Below are 27760 nucleotides of genomic sequence, written 5' to 3'. Positions count from 1 at the left end.
AAAATTTGAAGAAAAAAAAAAAAAAAAAAAAAAAACTTCAAAAAAGTCAAGATCCCGAATCAATGTATAGATGCTGGCTGAGATTGGTGAATGTTTCAGAAACATCATCTAAGATGTTCCAAGTCTGCCATGCAGTTTTCTTCCCTTTACCGCGGAAGGCAGACACGACGTCACATCCAGTGAACGCATGGAAGTATGGGATCCCTCGAGCTTTCTCAGGCCCTATTGCAGAAACTACCTCATGGACTGGAATCCATTGCGCCTTGGCTCCTTCGCCAAAAGCAATCCACATGTTCTCAAGACCTAGTTCCTGTAAGGATGACAGTACAGATATTGCTATGACTAGTACGTCCGTGTCATTAGCCTTAATGATAATGGACTTGCTACCATCCGTCGTTGCATCCCTGGTGTGTACAAATATTCCAGTGTCAGCTTCTTCATGACAACATGGAGACACAGCATCCAGTGACTTCCTTGTGTTGCTAATGGAATGTTCCCCTTTTGTGACAATGACTGCTTGTCATCTGTGCTTCACACATCTTTTCCGCAAGGAAGTGAAACAGCTCAGTCTTGTTGCTGTCATCTCGAAGAAAGATTCTCCAGTTACTTGGAGTCTTACTGGTTCCAGTCACTCTTCTTCTGATTCCTTGCCCCCTGTTCGACCTTGCCTCGGACTTCAGACTTGACTTCTTGTACACATCAAACACAACGTCCACCCTCTCGTACCTGGCACCATAGGATTCCACCTTTGGGATGATGTCTTTTTTAGATGTCTCAAATATCTTTGAAGTGTGTGGAGGTAGGGCATTGATAAGTGCTGAGCCATCAATGATGACTGCATCTCCCCTTGGTTTCCTGTCTGGGATGTTCACTTGCGCTTCAAGAATTTCAGCCAGCTGTGACTTCAAATTTTTTTTTTAATTTTTCAAAATTTGGATTTTCAAATGGCCAATCGGGCAGATTTGATCAGAAAGCCCTGTAGAACAGAAATGCCAAATTTGATGTTTGTATCATAATTTGCACGATTTTTCTACTATCTACTACACTAACAGGAGCACAGGGAACAAAATGAAATCATACATAAAGCATGGGAGAAGATTTTTATAAACAAGGTGATTGACCTACTTCAAGCACGTGTTTAACAATGGCATCAGATGTACCGAAGAGATCAACGCTCTGAACCCCAGGAAGATCTGAACGTTGAGTTGGGCTTACATTCTTCTTCTTCAAACCTGAGCGTGCATAAATCAAGTTAAAACAAATGTGATTCACAATAGAAATGGGGATTAACAATAGGATTTGCAAATATAACAACTTAGAAGAGAAGTACGAACCACCTAATGCACATACTCATTCATGCTCGTGTTAAAAGGAAATACAACCAGAGTTGGCGTCAAAGCCACCCAATGCTCGCCTGTTTATACATTTATCGTTTTTAAAAGACGAGTCGAATAATTAATATTTTTTTATAAAGCATTGCAGTGAAGTATAATTTTAATGCAATATATATATATATATATATATATATATATATATATATATATATTTTTGTATATTGTAATCAGCAACAAGAGCACAAGTGAGCACAATATACGCCCTAACAAGAAGGTATATACAGAATTGTGCTACTACATGGAAAACAGCATCCTGGTTGCCATGGCAACCACTTTAGATGACGAACGTATGTCGCGACACACAGTCTCCACAGTCTGTACCTTTGTACCAAATATGAAACGTGAAAGTTGAAAACTTTGGAAGTTAGAGTGCGGACAGGAACGGACGGATGGACAGACAGACGGACGGACGGACGACTGGTATCACATAATACGCCCCGATATATATATATAGGGCATATAAAAAAGTGTGTTAGATAAAAACATTAGAAAGGAAAAAATAACTTTACTTGCACCAAAAACTAACATTTTCACGCTCACGCTGACGCTGACATCGGGGGTTTCGCAATATAATAGCTCTCTGTTCTTCAAACAGGCGAGCTAAAAATGAAATAAAAATACAAGTTTTGGGGTTTTCTTTTTTCTTAATTATGACTTTTTGTGTTATTTGGATACAAAAATGGCAAATAAAATTTTTTTAAGTATTATTTTTTTTTAAACCATTACTATTGTTATTGTATTTATATGTCCTTGAATTTTTTTGTGAAAACTATGAATGAGAATATTATTTAACATTTTTTTCCATTTCTGAGAGTTTTCTTTTTGTGCCTCACCATGAGCCATGATCTTTCTTGGCAAACCACGTGTCTAATTTGGCCTCCACAGCTAAATGCCGACTGGGTATCCAACATAATGCAGTATTTCCTTGGCACACCTGAACTTTTATCCACCTACCAGACTTACATCCGCAACTTGATAGAATACTGCTCTCACTTCTGGGCTGGCATCCCCATATCACACCGTGCTCAGCTTGATGCTGTGGAAACCAAGCCCTTCAAAAATCATTGGAATCACCCATGATGAAGCTGAGTCTCTGGGCCGATCACTCTTGCATCGCAGACACAATTGTTGGTCTTGCACTCTGCCTACTCATGCTCTGTTTTCTCCCCTCCCCACCCCCCCCCCCCAAACACCCTCAACCAACTCAGGTTTCTGCAAGGTGCACGTGATCTGCCAGCAATCCACTTCTGGCCAAAATCCAGAATGGCTACTCACCTCCACCAATCAATTCCTCTTTTTTCCAACCTGTCGAACCATCTTCAAGTCTCATGAATCTCACTCTTCCCTCCAGAGCTTCAGGAAGGCTGTTCACCGCCATCTCAGGACTCCTCCATCCACAACCATGATCTTTTCCACCCTTATTAACAAACCACATCACCACCTCTTCCAAATTTCAAGTCCTTCCTTCCACTTCTATGAATTGAGAGTTTGTGCTGTATCCATCTTCTGCTCCAGCGCATGCTCCAATACCTTACCTGACCTGACGTCTTCTTCATTCCCTGTGTCCGTTCCTGATCTCATTCATCCCCACATTTCTCCAAATCCCACTCTCTTTTGTTCGAAAGGACAGGGGGCAGGAGAGGGAGAAGGACAGTGGGTAGGAGGAGAGGACGGAGGACGAGAGGCCGAGCCGAGTTGAGGGCCCACCAAAAAAAATGGAAATCAATACAACTGGATAAGTAAGTAAGGATAAGAAAACATGGAAATTGATTCACCACACAATTACCAGTACAGGCAACAAACAGCAACAGTGAGACAAAGCAGATTTTGTTCAGTAAACTTTACTGTTGATAAATGATCTCCAAGAGCTGAGAAAATGAGGGCCTTGCCGATCGTGGGGGGTTATGTGCTTAAAAATCTCCATGAACCGCAAATCAGCAAACTTGGAGGGTAATGGGGAAAATAGGGTTCGGGACATCAACTTTAAAATTTGTCCATACTGTTCCCGAGAGTCACATATTTGTGCATCGTTTTTGTACTACAGGTATTCCCCGCTTAACGAAGATTCACCCATTTCGGCGACCCAACAGACAGGCGGATGGACAGACATGAACAAATTCCTTAACCCCGCTTTTCACTTCACGTGCATGGGGTAATTACCTGTGATGTCCCAAACTCTCACAGTCTGATCCAAACTAGCTGACACCACGAGGTCCTCAGATGGGTGGAACTGTGCACACATCACATAATGATTGTGCCCTGTAAGTACGCTGTTGAGAAAAAGATGGGGGATGAACAGGAGAATAATCTGTTATTCAGGATACCCCACAGTGGTTCATGTTACCAAAACAAAGAGAGAGATGTTGGTTGACAGACACCAATACACATCTGTCGCTCTGTCTTCCTGTTCCCAGCAATTTCATGAGCACTGACAACTGTGTATAAAGATTGAGGCAATACCTCTGGGTGCTCACCTGGTAGAATAATTATACTGTGGAGGAAGTCAACGTGGGACGCAATCAGCAAAATGCAACAGTGAACCAATGTTATAGCAAATACATAATTTTGGGGGAAACCCAGCCCCTCCCACCCCTGTATACAACCTTAGACCATGATTTTTTTTATTTTTTTTAATGTCATGAACAAACTTTAGTATATCATGGGTGATGAAGGTGGAGACAACTTTAATCAAAATTGCATGTGTAGTTTCTGAAAAGAAAGCAAATACCAACTTGGGGGAAGGGGTGGGTGGGGGGGGGGGCAACCACCCCATAAGCTCCATCCATAGACCCCCCCCCCCAAACCCTAATTTTTTTAAATACCATGAACAAACTTTGGTACATCGTAGGTACCGAAGGTTCTGGTTAAGTTTCATCGGAATTGCTTTTGTAGTTTCCGAGAAGAAAGCAAATACATTTTTTGCGGGTGGGGGGGGGGGCAACCCCTGTAGATCTTCTTATGGACCGATTTCTTTAATGCCATGAACAAACTTTGACACATACAGGGTGTTGAAGGTTGGGGTAAAGTTTCATCGAAATTGTACGTATAGTTTCAGAGAAGACGTTGCAAGTATTTGTGGATGGATGGACGACGAGCCATCCCATAAGCTACCCAGAAATATGTTCCAGATGAGCTAAAAATTAATTTAAAAAAGAAGAAAAAAAAAACCCTCAGCAGTTCTATTCCAAACAAAATAACTGACATTAAATCACAAGAAATAGTTTGGATTGACTGTCAAAAGAAGTCTGGCAGATAGCAAAACACAAACTCACCATCATAAAGTAGGCCTGCATTCCCTGCTGGAATATCCAATGTATATCGTGATGTACAGTGTGCCTTCTATCAGCAACCTGCAGCATTGTTGAGCTGCAGCAGCTTCATTAAACTTGTGTAGTTAAACTAAACAAAAGCTTGGTCAATCAAATGGTGAAACAGATTTTGCCCAATCAGTAATGTTCATAGTAACCAAGCTCAATGTACGTGGGTTGGGAACTAGGGAGTTCTTTCATATAACGCCTTATCCAACAGTCTTGAAAAAAAAAACAAATGGACATGGGAAGTGACTTTAAAAACTCTTGCTTTGTGTTTCCAAGCAAAATCTATATTTCCAACAAGCCGCCATTTTGTCTGAATCTCAATATTCCCCAACAGAGAGCACAAGCGGCAAATTTGATCGGTCGAGATGAGGTAAAATAGTGTAATATTTTGTCCAAGTACTGCAAAACGGAAGGTTTTTGAAAGTGCCAAGAAGGAAATTTGGGTTCTACAGTGTTCAAGTGCTGTATGTAATTCAATTAAAATAAAACAAAGATTTTAAGGCTGTAGGAAAAAAAAAAAGAAATTCAGAACTTGAACTTTGAGTCAACTTCAGCATGTAAAATCTTCTTGGCATACCAGAAACCCTCTCCATCCATCCCTAATGTTCACCTTAGAGATGTAACGCTCCGGCGTACTTCCCCTCTTGGACGTCTTCGCTGAGAAATTGGCAGACTCTTATAAAACCACAGTCTACCACAAGTCTACTTTTACCGGACAGTATACTTGGTGCTTCAAGATACAGTTCCTCTAGATAGAAGATTGGATTGATTGGTATCTTGGACAACAGAGCAAGAAAGATCAACTCCACAGATAAACTTCATGCTAAAATGGAGACCATCAAGACTATTCTTCTTGATAATGGGTATCCTGAACAGATCATTAAAATATATATATACACATACACACATATGCATGACCTGGTAAATGTCCTGAATACCTAAGTCTACCTTGAAAAGGCAAAGTGTCTCAGTGGTTTTAAAACCAGATCAAACAGACAGTGTCCCATCCTGACTATGCTGTTCAACCACGAGTGATATTCACCACCCACCGGTTGCTTCCGTCAGTCCAAAAATAGTCCATCAGTCCAAGTCCGTCAGTCCAAAAAAATGTTCTGTCTGCCTCTCATAAAAGAAAGATTATTTCCGAATTTCAGTGCCAGTGTGATGCAAGGTGCATGGGCCGCACATCTTTGAGATTTAAGGATCGCATTGAACAACACGGCCCTTTGTTCGGTTGACTGACCCCGTCTGATCCACAGACTACCAACTCAGGCTTCTAAGAATGCACACAGTACGACAACTCTTCCCTGCGCCTCTGCAGTTGGTCATCATTTACTGAATAATCCTCAGTGCGCAGAGCAATATCGTATTGGCTGGTTTAAAATCCCGAGTGGAGGACGCAGTTTAGCTCACCTTCGTGCAATGGAGGCCACATTCATCAGGTAAACCAATTCTATTCTTTGTAGACAGAAATAATTTGTCCGAACTTTATATTTATTTTGACTATGATGGCTTGACTGTGTGACCACAGTCAACGTTGAGTCATCATGAAAAACACTCCCCCCCCCCCAACTCACCCTCAGCTAATTAGCATTACGTTTCCATTGGAACTTTGGCGATTAATCTCCACAAAATCATTATTCATGATGGTTCATTTCCTCTGACTCATTAATCATGATGCTCTATGTTTCCACCAATCAGGTAATCCAGTCCTTTCTTTCTTTCAACCAATCAACGTTGAGGACATTACAATGTCTTCTTCTTCTTTCGGCTGCTCCCGTCAGGGGTCGCCACAGCGGATCATCCGTTATGATCCGCATACCGATTTGGCATAGGTTTTACGCCGGATGCCCTTCCTGACGCAACCCTGGTCGCCTCTTACGACACAGGGATAAGGATTGGGTTTCGCCATGATTCCGGGCTGTCCTACACCCTCTCATAGCACGGCCCAGCGCAGAGCAGAGCTCCCGTCCTCAAGCGATCCTCCAACCCAAGCCTCCGAGTTGCCTGATTACAGGCGCACGCCACTACGCCCAGTGAGGACATTACAATGTAACTTTATAAATAAGAGTTTGGTGCTTCTTCTTCATTTGCAGTTTTATCTTGAGTGCAAGTTGAAAAGCTTTGATAATGTCTATTTTATTGAAATGCATATTTAAATTTTGTTGTACTAATCGAATGTTCGTATATAACTGTATAACACAAAACAATCCATCATCATGTTCTCTACTCCTGTTGTCCATACAATAAGAGCACTGGAAAACAAAATGGCACTCAGCAGAGAGCATACCTCAGCCAGGCTGAACAGTTTACATTTTGTATCCCACTGATAGGCTGGATCTGCAGCCACACCTTAACCAAAATTTAATCAATTCGTCCGCACCCAACCCGTCGACCAAATTTCATCCGAATCCATGCACAGCTTTTTGAGATATCCTACAAACAGACAGACAGACAGGGCTGAAAACATAACCTCCGTCCACCTCCGGTGGCAGAGGTGGTGAAAGGTCAGATGTAAGGGAGTGCGAGAAAGAAGAGTGAAAAGTAGAAGAGACAAAATCAGATACTTCTAACTTGGGTTTATGGTCTGAATTTTTTTTTTAATTAAAGGATGCATGACCTTTTACCTTTGATCTTTTGAACCCAAAATCTAAACAGTTCATTCATCCTTGTTCTGGAATCCATACTTGTACCAAGTTTTATTGGCAGTTACTCATCTAAAAGCACTCACCAGACACAAGTCCGTGATTGCCAGTTCCAGATACGGATGGTCTGATCATCTGAGCAACTGATAATCCATGGGTTTTCCTGGAGAAGTGGGGAACAAAGTTCAACGTGTTAGTGCAAAAAAATATTAAAATTAGAAACAAGAGGAAAAAACATAAAAAAAAAAAAAAGACCACTGGACCTGAAGCTTATCTGGGCCCTGGCCGAACGGTCGGTCATGCTTAATGACCGAACTTAATAGAGAGGTCACGCTTAATAGAAAGAGATAGCGAGGTCATGCTTAATGACCGAACGAAAGCGCACGCACGCACGCGCGGGCGGGCATTCAAAACCAACAGCTCGTACATGCAGCGACCTTTGCACCCCACCAGTCGGCTCCAAATCCGATTTGTACATGCTACAGTCCCCTCAACAGGGGGGAAGGTGGGGGACCAGGGGGAGGGTTGGGTGAGAGACAGAGGAGTGGAGAGAGGGGGGGGGAGAAAGATAGAGAGATATAGGAAGAGATATAGGAAGAGATGTAGGAAGAGGTATAGGAAGAGGTATAGGTCGAGATTTAGGAAGAGAGAGGTGTTGGAGTCAGAAAGAGGGACGGGGTGGGAGAGAGAGGGGTGAGGGGTTCCAGCAGATGTGACGCCCAGTTTATCGTCCATCCAAGAGATGATACACACATTGATGAATCAACCTGCCTGTGAAACACTGGGGGGACAGATTGTAGCTGGGTCAGGATTCAAACCCAAGCTAGACAGCTTAGAGGCAAGTGTGTGTATATCTCTGCAATCCTGCCAGCCAAATATCATGGGTAGGGATAATGGATAACCTAAGAGGGTAGTGTATGGCCAACCAGATGGCTTGGAAAGAAGGTTAGCATTGAACTGACTCCAGAAGACAGTTCCAGAAAAAGGAGGAAAGATGAACAAATGAGTGGAGGATGCAGGACTGGATTTTGGGAACATAACAATAGCAATACTCCTCAAAACAGTATACATCCTGAAAGAGCTGGGGAATTTTGGAGGGTTGGGAGAGAGCAGAGGGAGCAGAGCAAGACCAGCAGAAAAAAGAAAAAACAAAAACCTGTCTGCCATTTGAGAGTGACGATCCTTGTGCTTCGGCCTCATTATGGGAGAAAACAGATGCGATACTGGGGTGTCAGCCCATCGGGGAGCTCATGAAAAAAGTCTCGTTGTCTGTGAATAGTTATGCTTTTCAAGAAATCACTTTCTACGATAGAGGATGTCAAGACTCAGAATGAGTTGCGAGTCGAGCTTTGCCATGTGTAAGCCTTGGAGAGGTCATGTGTGATGGTGAGGCCGACATGCTCAATAGAGTAAACCTCTTCCATTGGCTCACCATGCAAATAGATAGATGGGTTCATTTGAGGACCCTTCAGAACAACAGGGTGGAACTGGAAGTTGATTGGATGCTGATCTGACAAATTAAACATGTCTTTCACTTGCAGAAAATCTCAATCAGCAGAGAATGATGCAGAGTCTGTCTGCCTGTTGGTGGGCTGGAGTAGAGACAGATTTCCAGAGCATTAGGAAGATGGTTTATGTAAACAAGGAACAAAACCAAGTCAAAGACAGCTCCAGTCTCTACTGGGATGGGAAAGGAAACAAATTACATTGAGAGCAAAGGGTTAACCGTGATCTTGCAGCATTGTCAATCCAACATTTCCTGCGATTTTGATCACAGCCTTGTGTGTAGCAGGTAGTGAGATTGCCAACAAAAGCAAATAGCTGAAAATATATTCAGAAGAAGAAATATCTGATGAAGAACCAGCAGTATGTCTTAAGCTGAGCGACTGAAACAGAATCCAAACTGAAATAAGGCTGTTTCAAAAGAGAAAAGATTTGAAGTCAGCAACGATGATGGATTCCATGACTTTGCATATAATTGGAAATAAGCTTGCTGGCCTGGAGTTTAAAGGATTTGCTTGGGGGTTTTTTTTGGCAACATTCCTGTGAATATGAATGATGTTAGGCAGCTTCCACGTCAATCGGAGGTAGCCAAAGAGTGCATACAAGGGAGAAGCAAAGCAAGAGATGAGAACACTGGCATTGATGCCATCTGGACCCATGGCTGATGGCAAAATTGAGGAACAACATGATCAAGTATATATGTACCAACATGGTAACTGATTCACAAGACAATTACCAGTATAGGAAACAAGTGACAACAGTTAGACAAGAAATATCCAGTATGGTATATCTTCTCTCCAATACCTGTACGTACGTACGTACGTACACACACACACACACACACACACACACACACACACACACACACACACACACACACACACACACACACACACACACACACACACACACACACACACACACACACACTTGTTAAATGGATGAAAATAATAATCTGCTTTACTAAACAAGCAAAGTCAAAAGGAAACTGCCTTGAAAGTGTGACCAGGAAACTGCCTTAAACATCCTCTTTATAAAAGAAAGGAAGCATACGTGGTGGAAGAAGGTGGTACGGATGTAGTCCAGATGACCAAGCAGGGTGAAGAGGCAGCGGCGCAACTTGTAGTTCCACACCTTCCACAATAAAAGGAGGGGGGGGATGTTAATTTTCCCATGCACATTTCAAAACAAGCTCCGAAAGAAGCTACACTGAAAATATCCAAAATTATGCCTGCGTACTTCTGTGAGTGCGTGCACAGTTTCTTCCCAAAGTACAACTCATACATTTTGGGACTTCTATAGTTTTTGTTACCTCCACCACTGAAGGTGAAGGAGGTTATGTTTTCACCCCCACCCCTACCCCTCTGTTTGTTTGTCTATCTGTGTGCAGGATATCTCAAAAAGTTGTGCACAGATTCGGATGAAACTTGGTGGACAGGTTGGGTGTGTGACCACGACAAAGTGATTCTATTTCGGTGAAGATCTGAATCCGGATACGAGAATGATTTAATTTCTAAAGCTGATTCTTTACCATCGAGAGATAGGGCCAAAAACGATATACAACATGATATTTCAATCAAAACTGCCAATCAGTTTAACCCAATGATTAAAATTGGATTCAAATGAATGAAAGTGTTGAAAACCAGGTAAATTCCAACCCTGCAATCCAGCATCGGTGCCAAATTCAAGATCCTGGAGACTGATGGAAATAGCATCATACACAACAAACTGTTTGACAGCCTTTGTGGCAGGGATTTATCAAGAGAATATTTTTACATATAACAAGGTTGATGTCAATACTATCCTAAGATGTCATGGATTAGAAGAATTCAGTAGAATTTGAATTAAATTGCATCGTTTCATTGAGGTCGTTACGGTAATTATCTACGTTTGTAGGGCAAGTCTATTTGGTTGGTTGGTTGTTCCTTAAATACTGTTACGGATCCAGGATTCAAGTTTGACCATGAGGGGAAGTGCTCGGGTTCCTCCTGAACACCCGGTACTGAGGCCACCAGGCATGAATAAGTTTGTACTATGGCAGATTGCAAAACAACCATGAGTGCCGATTGGTACTGCCTATCTGGCAGTGATACACGACCTCACGTGATACCTTAGGGGTGCATGGCCACCCCAAGAGGAGTCTCGTGCCCTCAATGCATAATCTAACTCACCACATCAGTTGCAGCCGAGTGGAAATCTCAAGTACACACCAGCTAACAAGAGCAAATTGGTGGTGTAAAACTTTGCGGTTAAACTGCATGCAGACTGTGCTGAACCAATAGGGAAAAGACGCTGCGAGCTGGGTACATTTATAACACAGTTTCATTTATAACAAGGGAATGCAAATATTTACAAAGACACAATAAAGGACACAGTGCAGACTTGTACTGATATAACGAACTTACACAGTCTTAACATATACTCAGATAGGCATCATCAGAAACATACCCCGAGGAAAGTTAGAGAGCGAGAGCGAGGTGTTGGCGACCTCTTTTGTAACTGGCACGGACGGCCGACAGGCCTATGCTTCCAATCGCTTAGGAGGGGGAGGAGGGGAGGAACACTGAGGATGTCTCAGGTGCATGGTCAGACGAGGTACGATGAAGTTCAAATGAGGTGCAGAGAAGGAAAAAAAAAAGGAAAGAAGTGCGTGTCTGTGGGGTCGCTCTGAAAAGAACGGTTATCGGGACTTGTCCTCACTGAATGCTCTTTTGCGTCCACAGCAGATGAGACAGAATGTACGAGAAGATAGCTTAATAATGATGAAGTTCAAGGAAGTCTGTAAATATAAGTGTTTCGGATTGGCCTCATAGATGCGCTCAGCACGACGCCTGGATTGATCGCTCGCCCAGCGCTCTGCTCTGCCTGCTCAGCTCCGTCCTCCGTGCTGTGCTGTGCCACCGACCTCGCCAAAAGCAGATGTGTCCCTCTCTCCAACAATCCAAAACCACTACAACTCATTTGCAGGATAGTTTATATACATCTGGTGAGGGAGGAGCCCAAAATCGGATCAGGACGGTCAGTAGGCATTTCCCAGCATCCCCATTGGTGCACAGACGCTTTTCCAAGTATTAGCCTTACCCCTGCGAGGACCCAACGCCTGAAATGGCCTCATTCACTTCTGAATTATGCCATGTGAAAGAGCTCTGAGGTTAACATGGGGCACGAGTGTCTGGGGGTGCCTTCCGGCCACGAATGTGTGCTGGACATCAAATGGGGGCTATAATTAAGTGGAGCGCTAAGGCTATCCATGCGATGTTGAACAGATTCTAGCATATACTTGCGTTTCGGGTTACGTGCCAACTGCCAGAACGTTCCAAACACAAGCATCTGTAATGGTATGTGGCGTCTAATGTTCCCCGATATCAAGGTGGTTGAAGTGTTGTAGAGGTTATGGTGAGGTAAGCAAGCTTGAATTGATGTCGGGATTTTTATAAAGGCACTGATGGTTATAGGAATGGTGCAGCATTGTGGTTCGAGTACGGCGAACGTCTGAGATGATGGTCGGTTCAGGAATGGCATGGTTTGAATGAGGTTTTGGCAGCATGTGCCAATGAGTTGTGCCTTGTTACTATGCGGGCACGCATGCATGAAGGGAAGATCACGTGTGCAGCCAAGTAAATAAAATAAAGGATAGAAATAAAGACCTGTGAAAAGCCCTCGCAATGCATTTTGTCCTATAAACCCACTAGACGCAAGGGAGGGGCTATCTAAAATGAATACGAATGAAACAACTGCCTCGGGACTGCGATATGCTCTATGCCATGGCCTTGGGGAAGCGCCGGCTTCACAGAACTGCAACAATAAGTTTCAAAACCCCTGGGCCAATTTCACTGAAATGCATTATTTTCATACATGTCACATCAACGTCACAATGAAAACTTTTAATTCTTAACAAAATTGAAATAAAAACATGAAATAACGGTGCTTTTGAGTGTCGTACGTCATGGATTTAATCTCCCGAGAGAGGGGTGGAGCTTGGACTGTGCCTGTGTGTTCCAATGTCTGGAATCGAACCAAATGCATTTATTTATTTCCTGTAAGCAGAATGGAAATGAACATACAAAGGGTCCACAGTCACTGAATCTCACGCTGGGTGCAAATTTACAAAACCCCAATGGATCCTTAAACAGATGTTGATAGCTAATGTGGCTCACGATTAAAGAGGAACTCTAAACAGTCCAAGGCCTAGTGATTTTATAACGGTGTATTAACAAGCAAAAAGGACAGGAATACAAAGAATCGATACAATTATCATTTCTGCACACAAGTCCTTGTACGCACACTGAGTTTCGTACAAACGGTAGTGCTTTATCTTATCTAACTCCTTAAGGCCTCAGACAAGTCAGAAATAACGCTGCTATGCCCGACGGGACACAGCAAGACCTAAGGGTGAATACGTGGCATGACGAGAACAGTTTGTGAGTACAAGCACGAGCCAGCACGATGGGAAAGCAGGTCCAAGTACTGCTTGTCATGGAAAGAGGGTGTGCTGTAAGCAGGGTGGGGGGGGGATCTGGTGGTGAAGGAAGTTACCGGGGGCTTGCATGCAGCTCTTTCAGTCGGGTCCCGCAGCAACTCTGCCCCAGCACTTCGCAACTCCCCTTTATTGTCCCAGCCCTCCCCCCTCAGTCTGTGATGCCACGAGCTCCAGCCCACATGGCTGCCATTGCCCCACAAGCCCAATTTCTTGGTGGAGCATCCTGCTTTAACCTCTTTCTGAGATCGATGGTGTTGACAACGCCAAAGTCAGTGCAGGTCTGGTGGTGGTGGCAGCTTTTCCCCATTTAAGTTTGTGCCGATGGCCTGGGTAACAGTCATAAAGAACATTCAAGACAGATTACAGAGGGGATAAAACATTTAAAGGGTTTCAAAGGAAGATGGTTTAAGACACATGTCGGGCAGGAATGCAGCAGCTTTCAACACAAATAATGATGCATAATCCAACATCACAATTAAATAACCTCACGCTTACAACAAAACACGCACAAAGGGAAATAACTATCGTTATATGATGCAAAGTTACCCCCGAGAAGGCAATCCCACAATACTATCTGGGAAATAATGTCATCAGTGTTCATAATAATCTTATAAACTCAAATTTCTACAATCTCAAATGAAAGTTAAAATTGAAATTACCTTTATTTTGTAGTCATCACCTCCAGATGCAAACAATGGTTGCTGTTTGTGGAAATCAATGCCTCGTACTGGCCCTATCATAAAAACAATGGCATCTAAATCAGAAGTTTGTTTAAGCGATTCAAGTCCTATTAACAGTATATTATATAGATATATAAATATAAAATAGTGAAACTCCTCTGAGCTACCAAGGATAATCAGCACAAAACTTTATAGGATCATATTATTTACCACGTTGTACATAAATAGGGGTTTTTAAACAATCTTCTTCTCACAATTCATAAATTATAAACACACGAGCTGCCACCAATCACCATATCTGCGATGGGAAAATCCATTTCTACAATGCTTCATAAAAAGCCCATTTTCTTTGGCATTTCAACCCGGCATTTGGCAGTACCGATGTATTTGGTGGGGTGGTGACCTCTGATCGTCAAATATGGTATCAAATGTGAAAAGTAACTAATTAAAACGTTACCATGATCGGTTAGTTTGGGGAAGAAGGAGTTACATGACCTCTCAAGTGCACTAATCATTCAAAAAGTGAACATTGTACAAGCACAACCTACACGTCGATTTAAAGGTAATCTTACTTCGATTTAACTTTTCACATTTGATATGGCGTTTAAATCTACACATCGATTTAAAGGAATTCAGTGTTAAAAATTGAGAGGAGATATCATACTTGGTGGAGCCGGTAACCTTGGCAACCATTAATTTTTTGATTTTCAAATGGTTTCTGGTCACTATAACAGTTGAGATATATTTCATTTCTTACAATATTGATATCGCCGACCTCTTAACGATGTCTTATCTTTGTGGCTATTCAAAAATTATGTACCAAACATGTAGGTAGGGGTTGGGGTTTGGAGTGGGGTGGGGTTGGTGTATGTTCAAACGTGATGGAGTTGTTCACAGGGGTGAGGGGTGTTTCCAGAGCAGTTACATAATGACCTTTTCGTTAAATATTGAAGGACCTCTTGGACATTTTTGGGAAAGCTTTTCATAATCTTGAATGAGATTCTGATGGAGCTTTTCTTTATAGCCATAGCTTTGCTGAAAAATCTCACTGTAAGCTGGTCGATGGAAGAAAAAAAGTGACAGCACCTCCATGAAAAGAGGAAGAATGTGAAGGAGGAGGAAGAAGAGACTGCAACAAGAAAACAGGTTGTCCATCTCTATATATAAAAGCGAAATGTTTTTACCTCCGCCACCAAAGGTGAAGGAAGGAGGATATGTTTTCACCCCTTTAGACATGTTAAGACCTTTCAGACCCCTTCTCACCCATTGAGACCCTTTTCAAACCGATAGATCTTTTAAGACCCTTTGGCCAATTTCAAACAACTTGGACCCCTTTTGCTCTTTCACTCTTAAACCCCTTTAGACATTGACCCATTTAAGACCCCTAGACCCTTTAAGCACTTTAGACCCCTTTTTGACCTTTTAAGACCCTTAAGCCACTCTTGGTCCCTCTACACCCCACAGAAAAATCTTTTAAAATTCCACCAAAAATTGTTGACGACGTTTTCCATGCACCATTTGTGTCACATCACAAGTTGCAATGACGAATCGAAACTGATATGACTGATCTATGGATCATTGAATGGGAAACCAGAATGAAATGCTGTGAGAAATACTGAATGGAAATTGGCAAAAGCAAAGGTATGGAGAGAGAGAGTGAGAGTGAGAGTGAGAGTGAGAGTGAGAGTGAGAGTGAGAGATATTGAAGAAGCGATGTGGAGAGGGATAGGGAGTATAGAGAGAGGGCAGGTTGGGGATTGATGAAGTGATGTGGAGAGGGATAGATGCCTGAAGGTGGTCGGTTGGCATGGAGAAAAAAAAAACTTTGGTGATCTTCTGTCAGATGGTAGGCCCAAAACATGCCTAAATTAGATTCCGAGTCGAGCTTTCATAATATCAGCCTCACTCCCAAGTAGACCTTTGGAGGTACTAAAGCATGGATTGGAAATATTCGCTGGTGGAATGGAACGGGGTTACCAGGTTACTAGCTCTACCTACTGCAATATCTGCATGCTGAATATTTACACCAAGTTCCTGTTTCTACCAACACACACTCATTTGAGGTGAGACATCGACGAAACCCGTCAATGACGGGTACCCTGCTAGTAATAATATAATCTAGAATACAATTGATCATGTTCAAAGGTGAAGTCCTCTTGAATAAAATAGATGACAATAGAGGGGTTTCAGTACCTATGATGCAGTGCGCGTGCGCAATATTGGTTGGCAAGCTAAATAAGCGAGAAAAAGGTTTTTTTTTTTTAAAAAGAAAAAAAAAAAAAGAAGAAGACCAACCAAGGCCAAATAATTAGTGTAACTTTCCATTGCAGCAAGTCAGAATAACGAGATGAACATGCTGGGTTGTGGAGCTGATGCCATCGCTGCCAAGGAAGTGAATACAACCAATATGACGGCGTCACGTCATTATGAGATAGCTCTAAAAAAAAAAACACTATGTACCAAGGACAATGTACAAATGATTCATATTAACGACCATATAAAACCCGTCGCTTCACTGACAGGAATACCAATCTTTGTTGTGATGGCTAGTGTATGGGGCAGCAACAACAAAAAAAGGATTCCTGGGAGATCCTGCCCTCTGTGCAGGGATAAGCAGTGGTGCAAGTCAGCGTTTGCAGTTTCACCACGTGTACCCATACACAAACCTTCCTTCCTTTTTTTTTTTTTTTTTATTATTTTTATTTTTTGCATCACAAACCTTCCTGGGAATTCCCTGAATCCACTGTCGGTCATTTCATTGAAATCCATTTTCAAGTTATAACACGACAGAGAAAGACAGACAGCTCCTTCGATAACATAGATGTACAGGCAGGGGAGCCGAAAGAGGGGGGGGAGTAACGATCCTAGGGGAGGGGGGGAGTGTAGGGGGGTAACCACCCCAGGGCCTGGACCAAATAGGGCCCATAATTATTCCGTCCATTTTCTATTTCATTATGGGAGTATAGTTACAAATAATTACATTGCCATGGGGAGTATTATGCTATTGCCACCGTCCCTCATAAAATAAACTACTGTGGGAACAATTTACGTAAATGTGAATCGCAGTAATGACGTCATGACGTAAATGCAAACCCCATCTGGGTGAAATAAGTTAGGAAACGAATCTGCATATAGGAATAAGTGAATAACACTCCAATTTCCCACAGTATGTGCTTCTGACGACGAAAATACGAAAAATTCCACATAGGTTGTTATATTTTTTTTTTAAATATATATATATATATATATATATATATATATATATATATATATATATATATATATATATATATATATATATATATATATATATATATATATACACACACACACACAGTATACGGTATTTCCGTGTAAATGTCGAAGAGCAAAGATCTCTCGTGATCTGTAGACGATGGCACTTCCAAGTTCCAACCAACGACAGTGGAATATAATGTTGCATCAGAGGAATTGATTCACCAGTCCAAATGCAGTGCATACTGTACACTGTACTGCACAGTCTGTACCGATTGTAACTTGTAAAAAGTTAGCCATGTCCGCTTTTACCAACACAAGTACGGTGCTCAGAAAAGACATGAGAAGAAGCAGCGGGATAAAGAAGAACAGAAAGGCTCTCGCACTCTGGACCATGTCGGTGTAATTAAGGCCAGTAGCTCGCTATCAAGTGATTGCACACCTACTATTCCACAAGTGACGGAAACAATTTGTGAGAAATCTCAAGGTGGTCGCACTATTGATGATATAAAAGAACAAGGAATTCATGGAATTGAAAGTGAAACAGAGAGAGATGGTGGATCGTTAGCACAAGGTCTTGAACTCTCAGAACATTGAGAGCAGCCTCAAATTTCAATGTGCAAACTTTGACATCGGCCAAGTCTCTGAAAATGCAACCCAGACAGAAGTAGAAAACTGTGTGAGAGGGGGCCATCAGGAATATCTGAAAGAACCAGATCACTACTACGGGGCTCGATGAAATATTCCACAATATCTGAAGTGTTCTGAGAATTTTTTGCACTTTACCTGTGACGGTTGCATCAGCTGAATGCTCTTTCAGCAAACCAAGCCAAAATTAAAAACTACATGAGAAGCACAATGACGGAGGGAAGAATAAATTCCTTGGCGAGGCCGAGTATTGAAAGTGAATTATCACAACAGACTGTGGAATGAAAATTGACGAGTTCACAAAAAAACTAAACGAAAAGTCGTTTGAGATTGATGCGTACAGATGTCATTTGCGTTGCAACATGTCGAGTTTATTTGTGCAAATATGGGGAAAAGAACACACAACATTGAAGTTTTTTTGGTGTGTAATATTGTTACGGATTTGGAAGCCTTTTGCACACAGACAGCAGTCCCCGTAGCTCAGTTATCTCGACAAGTATATGTTTACATTTAGGGCCCCATCCCCTATGTCTAACGGCAATTACATGTGTGCACTGCGAAGTTTCTTTATAGTTAGTTTTCACAACAAATCCCTTTCACTTCTTCAAACCACCGACTCCATTGCCCATGTGTTTTTGGCTGAAGGTGTAGGCGGAGCCTCCATCACATCAGATTGAGGCTCCGCTCCGAGGAAGGGCATGGAGCGTTTCCTCCAGCCAATGGGCAAAGGGCAAGCAGGGCTGAGGCGCTCCGGCCAATGGGAGACCAGAGTGCCAGGAACTACTACGGAGCCTCTTCGGGGGGCAGGCATCCGAGACGCCCCGACACCCCCCCCCCCCCCGAGATGCCCCGTCCAATCAGGAGGCTCGTCACCTCAGAGCTCCGACTTTTCTCAGGAAAGGAGGGGGTTCCCCTCATCCAATCAGGAGGCGAGTGGCGAAGAAGAGGAAGAGTAGAGTGGTTGCCAGGACCAGAGTACTGCAGCCATCGTGGCCGATTGCTTTTGGTCTATCGTGGTGGCTTGGTCTCGGTCGTGGTCTGCGGTCCTTTGCGGTGGCTCCTCATGGTGGTGGCCGAGCAGCCAGGGTCGTGGGCCCATGGATTTTGGGATGTGGGTTCAAGTCCCACCGTGGCGGGTTGGAGTCCGGTGTGACCGCACGAGGCGGGAAGGTACCCGGCCAGGCTCTGGTCCCCCAGCTGAACTATCCTCCACGGCGGGAGGACCGAATAAAGACCCACGGGGTCCATTTCTTTTTGGGTGTGTGTGTCTGTTTGTGGCACCAGTCTGTTAAATAGAATGAAGTGCTTTTCCTTCATTGTAAATTGCATTTCTTTTATTCGGATAACTCTGCTCTGTGTCTCCCTCCCTATTGTAAATAAATATATGTTAAGTGTTCCAGTTCGTTGATTGTCGTTTCTTCCATTGACCCAGCACGGTGCGTATTGAGAATTAGGGAGGCCGTGTGCCACAAGTTGTCGTTTGGACCGACAGACTTTGGTAATTCCGCTCCGTTACACCGGACCGAGGTCGCTAGAGCGACCCGGTTCGACAGAGTCCGTCGAGGGTGTGACTTTCCCGGTAATTTGACGTGGGTACTTAGGTATATTGAAATTAGGCAATTAACCATACCCCACGCCGTTGAAATATTGGCGACCACAGTCCGCTAAGGGACCCGTGATCTTTCAGACTTATCCGAGAGTCACGACCTAAATTCCGGGGTGTTCGGTGGAGACGACCCTACTGCTCCCCGTGGTGGTCGTTTATCGCCGCCGAACCCCGGCCCACAACAATATAACTCATGCTAGTTAATGAAAGTTTATTATATCGTTTCAATAAATGGCCTATCAGGGAGTTTCAGCACCTGTGCAGACGATGGCTGTGCCTCCTGACCTCATGATGTTGTGACGTGTGTCATTCTTGGCATGTTGGTTATAATTGTATTTTGATCTTCCTTTGATGTTGTAAAATACTTGCAATTCAGCCTCTAAAAAGGCTGCCAGGAATATTGCATGAATACGATCATTCCTTTGCCCAAATAGATATATTGTAATGGATTCGACGGTGGCGGGATTTGCACCCTACTCTTGACAGCCAAATGTTGAAGATTCGGCGTCACTTAACAGCACCGCAGTCTCCGGGGTTACAACGCCGGCCAGTTCGGCACAGGCCTCGGGTCAAATGCCTCGGATCATGATACCAACGTACACCTGGGCCTTACCAGTTGGGGAAATAGACCCCAGCTACAGACTGGGTTTGTCAGAGACCGAGCGAAGTCTGCCAGTCCGTAGCCCGTTTGGTTTTAAATACAAATCGAGCGATTGTTCCTCAGCACGGCACGAATAAACTCAAGGCGGCAACTTTCATATGAATCAGCCAGATTTATTGGGGACACATCGGGAAACACAACACAAGCAAAGCATTCACGACAATGTTGTAACTAATCTATAACCTGCTCTTAACTAGGGAGCTTCGGATATAGGTTTCGAAGGGAACCCTAGTGAGATAAACCTTAGACAACATGCAGACAAGACACAGAGTACTTGGTGATGCCTCATGGACGAGGGGAAGTGTCGAAGGAAAGAATGCGGCTCGTGAGAAGCCGATGTCAACGGATTCACGCGCCCAAGCTCGAGCACGCCGCGTGGCAAGATGGCGCTCGTACTCCTTCTCCCGGCACTGCTCGCGCATGCAGCCTCGGCGCGTCCAGCACCCGTAAGGTCGACGGCACAAGATAGGAAGATCTATAGTGTGTTCCAGCTGGTTTCTCACAAGGTCCAGCATACAAATCCAGGCCTGCCCTGCTCACCGGATTTGGCCAAATCGGGGTGTTGGGCTCTGCAGGCGGATTGGCGGGATGGAAAAACGTGTCGAGCCATGCCGGGAGCAAAGACAGTCAGAGGCTCCGTGGTTGGTAGTGCTGTGGCATGGCTGGAAAAAAAAATAGGTAACCCTTCCCCAGGGTAGAACAAAGCACAACTATATTTTTTGGTTTATTAGGATGTCTGAAGTAGGAAATGGATGGTTGTGAAAAAATATATTGGGGATAGCATGTATTTTGGTGGAATGTGTAATTATAGTGCCTGAAATTTTTGTGCGTTTCGGAAAATCATAAAGATCATAAAAATGACTGTTAAATCTTCAATTATCAACCAATTTTCATAATTAAAATGTCATTTTGTACAGAATCAAAAGTATGTTGCTTTCAGATCATCGCAGCAGCTAAATCTGAATCATTAAGTTTTCAAAACTGAAAAAATGTGATTTTACCAACTAATTCTATTCCAAAATGCTATCTTACATTTTGTTGTATACTAACATGTTTTGCTTTAACACTGAAACTAGCAAATGTATTTAACAAAACATTCTGCATAAAATGATCCTGAATATGAAATTCACAAAGAGATTTAATCAAAATCATCACTGTTCAAGTCACTCTCATCTGCAGCAACAGGGGCTTCACGTTTGTTGTCACATTCCATACAGAGACATGAACAGAAGTCAGTGCAAGGCAATCCTAATGCCAAACAGTGGCACTTCTGTGAAGTCTTGCATTCAGCATCCATACAGTACATGTGAGTTAGGTCTCGGACTTCAATGATTGCAGCCTCTTTCACATAGTAAACAGGTTGCATTTTTTTTTTTTTGTATACCTTGGTCGAGGCTCGTATGAGAGCTAACACACAACTCACAGCAAGGAGGCATGAGACAAGAGGGGCGGGAGTGGAAGGGACAAAACAGTGGGGAACAGACACATTAGGTGAACTGTGGAAGGGAGAGGGATGGGGATGGGACGGGGAACATGGCGAAGAGAAGATGGACATTTCAGGGACTTTCAGGAAGGAAAGCAGGAGAATTGAAGGAAGTGGGCTTGGGTGGATTATCGGGGGTAGAAAAGATCGAGGATTTGGATGGGGGAAGATAAGAGGTGGTGGTGAACAGCTGTTTTGAAAGCCTGGAGGGAAGAATGGGAAAGAATAGAGTGAGGAAGTTTATTCCAAAGGCGGGAAAAAAAGAGGAATGAAAGAGTGAAGATGAGCAGTGATTCGTGATTTTGGTAGTTTTACCAGAAGGGGGTTGTTGGCGGACCTTGAGCGCCCTGTGGAAATGTGGTGGGGACAAATCGCAGAGAGAGCAGGGGGGGCAAGGCTGGAGAGGAGTCGGTAGAAGACAGAAAGACCACCGACCAACCTGTGGTGATTGAGTGAGAGGCCCAAAGACTCAGCTTCATTGCGGGAGATGCCGATGATCTTAAATGCCCTGGTTTTGACAGCGTGAAGCCGAGAAAGGTGGGAGGCAGGAGCACCAGCCCAGAGGGGAGAGCAGTACTCCATCAGGCTACCTGAAAAAGCTTTGTAAGTGGTCAGGAGCTCAAGAGGGCCGAGGAAGGACTTAGCACGACGGAGGATTCCCAGTCGGCGACTGGCTTTTGAGGCAAGGTTGGAAATGTGACTTTCCCAGGAAAGGTCATGGCAGATAATGAGACCTAGAAGCTTGAAAGAAAAGACTTCTTTCAGAGGATTGTTGAGAAAGTGGATGGGGGGGTTTTGTAAACGGTCCTTTCGAAGAGACATAGTGAGAGTGTGAGATTTGTCTGGATTGAAAGACATGTTCCACGTGTTGGACCAGTTTGTGATTTTATCCAGATCTGCAGTGAGCGAAGAAGCTGCTGCTTGCCGGTCTGAGGGATGACAGATGGTACGGCAGAGGGTGGAGTCGTCGGCAAAGAGAAATAAAGGATTTTCCAGAGAGTCCGAGAGATCATTGATGAAAACCAGAAAAAGAACAGGGCCCAGAACGCTACCTTGAGGAACTCCAGCCTGCACAGGAAGAGGGGATGAAAGAACTCCATTTAGGGCCACACGTTGACTGCGACAGGAGAGGAAGTCTGCGAGCCATGAGTGGAGATGGCCTTGAATACCATGGGAAGAGAGTTTGGTGAGTAGGGCAGGGTGCCAGACTGTGTCAAAAGCACGTGATATGTCCAGGGATACGGCTCAGATTTCCTGTCTGGCATTGAGGACCTCCATCCATTGATGGGAGAGCAGAAGCAGCATATCCAGGGTAGAGTGACCTGGTCTAAAACCAAATTGATGATTGGAAATCAAGTCATTGGAGAAGAGGAAGGATTTCATGTCTGAAGCGATGATGGATTCCATCACCTTGCATGGAAGATGTGTCCTCATCCCATCTCCAGCCATTACCAATTGGGCTTGACTGTTGTGGTTTTGAAACTTCACATTGCATCCATATAGTTAACTGGTACTTGGCGCGCAACACATGTTGAAGGAAAGCATCCTCAGTTGGAGGAAATGCTGATGCAGGTTTGTCACTCTTGCAAGCAAATTCATCCCGTAACTCATCTAAGGTTGTACATAAGTTGCGATTGGATTTCATTTTGTTTCCATACAATGCTGTGTACCGACGAGCATCCTGCAGGTTTTCTGTCAAATCAGTTGTGCCCAGGGTGCTCAGAGCAGGAAGATCCTCTGCATATTGAACTAGCTTACTGAAGGTTGTAAACTTGCCAATATTGTAGAGACTACTGGTGCTACCATACCCAGTAAGGGTGTGTACAGATGGTAAGGCACATGCTACATTTTCTCCTACATTTTGACAGATACTATGAACCGGTATAAATCTTTCCCTATTTTTTCTTTGTCCAGTGTGTCCAGAATGCATGTATGTTAACTTTGGCAGTTTGCCTTCATTTAGATAGTAAACCAGCAAGACTAGGACATCTGTATCATCTGACTTCACAATCAGCCTTTCATGAGATGATGCTAGGTCAATGGCATGAAGAAGCATCCGAGTGTCTACATCTTGTGTGCTGAAGAGCCGGAGAAGATTTCTTTTTCCCATTTGAGTCAATGGTTACAACTCTCTCAGCTTCTGGAACTCCACTTGCAAGAGTTATACTCTGGCCATTGATCAGTCCAGGTGGGTCATCTAGTAATGACTGTGATATGAATGCTGTAAGGTTTGCCTTGTTAGCAGAATTCTTTAAGAAATTCCTATAATGTGGCACAACTCTGTCTGGAGCAATTACATGACTTGCAACTGCAGAAGTGCCACCTCTACGTTGTCTTGAAAGGCATTGGCATATTCACTTGTGATATGTCTGGTCATCAACCAACGGGTCATCGCTCCCTTCCGAAGTGCAAGGCCAATAATGCCACCTTCACTTTTGCCTTCTCGGTTAATTGTCTGCTCTAGTGCTTGGTTGGTGCTGACAGCATTAAATCGGTACTTGTCAGACCTTCTGACGACTAGGCCACCTTCATACATATGCCGATAGACGCCTGGATGTTTCACCTCAAGACGTTTCACATCTGCCACACACGTCGGGACATACTTTGCATAATCGTGCCTGCCTGCAGCACTAAACAAAACAATTGCTTCACACATCGCATTTAAATGAAGTTCCATCAAGCCTTCCTTCTCTGCTCTGAGTAGACGCAACAAGACTTGAGCACCCTCCATAAAATCAGCCCAATATGTGAATGTAGCTGATTCTTCTCCACCAACAGCTAAGAATTCTGCAATAACTTCTGCAACCTCTGGCAACTGACTGTTTATCAGTTCTCTGGCAATATCAATTGCAACTGATCTACAACATGCATGTGGTGTCAAAGACAATGCAAAGAACTTCTCTTCAGTGTCAGCATTGCGAAGCGATCGACCAGATTGTTCTAACCACATAACCACTGAACTGAAGAAAGTTCGGAAGAGTGCCTGATACACAATTTTGATGCCCCGTATGCCATGTGATACTTGTGTACCCTGCAACATTTGTCTTGCTGTTGCCTCAGCATACACAGATGACTCAGTTAGTAAAGCCATAACATACACACTCTTATATTTTTTTAGGCAAAACAAAACTGTCACAACCTAATTATGTACTGCCCTTTCAGATTTCCTACAAAATGACACCTTATTTGTGCAAATCAGTTGAAAGTTGCAGGTTTAACAGTTATTTTCATGATTTCGCAACATTCGCCAAATTATTGGAGACTACTAACACAAATCATGACCAAAATACATGCTATCCCCAATATATTTTTTCACAACCATCCATTTCCTACTTCAGACATCCACATAAACCCAAAAATTATGGTTGTGGTTTGTTCTACCTTGGGGAGGGGTTACCCTGCTTTTTAGGGCCCTTATGGAGAATGGCCACAGCACTATGGATTCAGGATGAACCGGGGACGACTTGCACGCTGGGTCCATCGCCGAGGAGGAACAGCCGTCAAGTCACTCACTCCTCATCAAGCAGATCGCAGACTCGACACTAGCAGCCTCTCATCCAGCAGAAGGCAGACTGACCTCATGCAGTTCCTTCCTTGCCTTCCCGGCGCTCACTCTTCTGGACACTCCCTGGGGACCCGTGATTGGTCCATCGCTCGAGATTGCAGCTGCCCTCCAACAATCGGCTGCCGCCACGTCTCGCCGACCGACACTCTCAGATCGCTAGGCGGGGCTAGTTCGGAGAGGGGAAGGAAAAAGAAGCAAGGAACCTCCCGGTACACCACCATTGTACGAACACTGGACAGCCTGCTACACCTCCTGACACACATGTAATGTCCGATTACCAAACAACCTGGCTAAACATGCATTTAAAGGGGGATCTGGGCTAATCCTATATTTAATAACCCACTAAGGGCCCATTTCCACAAATATATATATATATATATATATATATATATATATATATATATATATATATATATATATATATATATGAATCGAAGGATTGTCCAATCCTCCTTTTCTCCTTTCATATGCATCTTGTGGCTGCTGGTTGCATCATTGCTGTGGCCTGGGAATGTAGGATTACATAATATTACATGGTCAGGTTTTATCTTAATACATTATATCTGAAACCGACTGAAGGGGGCCCGACACCAAATCCTGCTCCGGGGCCCATTCAGGTATATCCGTGGGCCCATTCTGGCTGTGTACAGGTATATCTAACATCTGTGTGAGCCTCGGCCGTCGCACCAACCCCCGATATTAATAATATAATATTGTTGTGGTTGACCAAATTCGCAAACCACCATTCAGGTCCCTTAGGTGAGATATCTCGGTAAGTATATGTGTAGTTAGGCCCAAACCCGTTGTCTAGAGGGAATAAATGTCATTCATGAGGGCTCGACTCTTCAGGATAGCCGTTTTTCTTTTACTATCTTTATTTTGGACCAACCGCCATTATTACCACCACCAACCACGTCTCAACAGCCATCACAACAACCACAAACCACAACGCCACTTCACCACAACCGCCACGACCTTTACCGTCACAACTCACCAACATCGCATCACTGTCATCTCGCGCCACTCGTGGGCACCGATGCTGGACTCGTGTAAGGCGCGCACCGTGCAGCGTGTTCAAAAGCATCGCGGACTTTCCGAAGAAAAACGGATCAAAAACGACTCACGCCCACTTTTGTTCTGTCCAATCGGTGAGCGAGGGGCGATTTGGCCCCGCCTCCAGGGCGTTGGAGGGCGGTCGCTATATGCAAATTCATGGATCAAAAAGCATTCACGCCCACTTTTCCTCGGGCCAATGGGGAGCCAGCAAGAGAGGTGAAAGGTCGGAGGCAGAGGGTCAAAGATGAAGGAGCGAGGCCACGGGGGATATAAGGGGCCGCGTTCGTGAGTCGAGTGGAAGTTGAGAAGCAGTTCAGTTCGCAGGAGGAAGAGTTGAGTTGGAAGCGGAAGAAGAGTTCAGTGCAGTTGGGAGTTCGCGGAGTCGGAGTGAAGAGGACGGAGCTGTGGAGAGGCGGCGGCGGCGAAGGCGGACGAGGGGGTGCTCGCGTCGGATTCGGGGAACTACGGAGAGAAAGGCCGGCGGCGCGACCGAGGTCGTGGTGGAGACGCTCGTCGCGGGAACCGCGATTTTGTGAAATCCTCCTTTCCCCGAGCATCAGCAACCCCCTCCTGTTTCCCCCCGCGCTGAGATAGTGCGACGAAAGGGGGCCCCCTTCCCACCCCCTACCAGACACTGTCCGCAAGGCCGCGGAGTTGAGGCACCACCGCCGCTCCGCGTCTCATCATCAGACGGGTAGGCCCGACACGGTCTCGGCCCCAGGCCCGCCTACCCCCTCATCCTGGAGGGTGGTTCTCTTTTCTTTTGCTTTGGGAATGTGTGTTGTCGGCGCCGTCTGTGAAGTAAAATTGTATAAGTGTTGCCGTGTGCTCGCGTAGTCGGTATTAGATCTGCATTGTCGCATTTGCTTTTTGTCTTCTTCTTTTCTATGTGCTTTTGGTGGAATTGTATATGTGTGCTTCCCGTGTGCCGCGAAATAAATGTGCTTATTATTGAACTGTTTTCCCGCTTCGCTTCGTCATTTCTTTCATTGAATCCTCATCTTGCTTCACGTAAAGGGTTGGTCGTGGGTTAAGACGCCCGATAATTAATCGAACCGTCGAGGTCGACGAATAACACCGCCCGGTTATCCCGATAGTACGGAACGGGTCGCTTAAGTGGCCCGTGTCCGAAGTCGACCTGCGGCGAGGTGCGATCGCCCGGTCTACCCTCCGTGTGGGTACTTAGGTAGGTCGAATTTGGCGAGCAACCCTATCCCACGCGGGGGCCGATTGGCTCGATCGCGGTGAGACCGAAAGGTCCACCCGTGACTGGTTCCCGGCGTTAGTCCGAGAGGGTCACGACTGGATTGTCCGTCCGGTGGGCGACGTGCCGCGATTCGAGTTACGTGGCCGTTCGCACGCCGGCGGGCGCGAATCCACAACACTGGTGTCAGGTCGTGCGATATAAACTCATCGCCCTCCTCGCAGCACTGGTATCGGAGAACAGGAAAACGGGCTCTCCTGTCTCCAATTAAATTCACGGGTATC

At 44.4% G+C, this 27760-nt stretch overlaps 1 protein-coding gene across 1 annotated transcript in view; it reads right to left on the bottom strand.

Annotated features, from left to right (window-relative positions):
* COPA (coat protein complex I subunit alpha) overlaps positions 1-27760 on the bottom strand; it is a 114074-nt gene that overhangs the window by 83341 nt on the left and 2973 nt on the right. The window contains exons 3-7 of the mRNA XM_085860252.1: positions 13999-14072; positions 9913-9993; positions 7443-7519; positions 3555-3664; positions 1126-1232 (exon numbers count right to left, since the gene is read on the bottom strand). Of these exons, the coding sequence (XP_085716378.1) occupies positions 1126-1232; positions 3555-3664; positions 7443-7519; positions 9913-9993; positions 13999-14072 (449 nt within the window). The remainder of the gene's footprint in view (positions 1-1125; positions 1233-3554; positions 3665-7442; positions 7520-9912; positions 9994-13998; positions 14073-27760) is intronic.

Source organism: Eptatretus burgeri, chromosome 2 (assembly GCF_056783735.1).
Source record: "Eptatretus burgeri isolate ZD-2024b chromosome 2, Ebu_testis_v1, whole genome shotgun sequence".
Lineage (NCBI taxonomy): Eukaryota > Metazoa > Chordata > Myxini > Myxiniformes > Myxinidae > Eptatretus > Eptatretus burgeri.
Note: the sequence above shows the minus strand (reverse complement) of the source record. Positions and strands in the feature narration are given on the sequence as shown.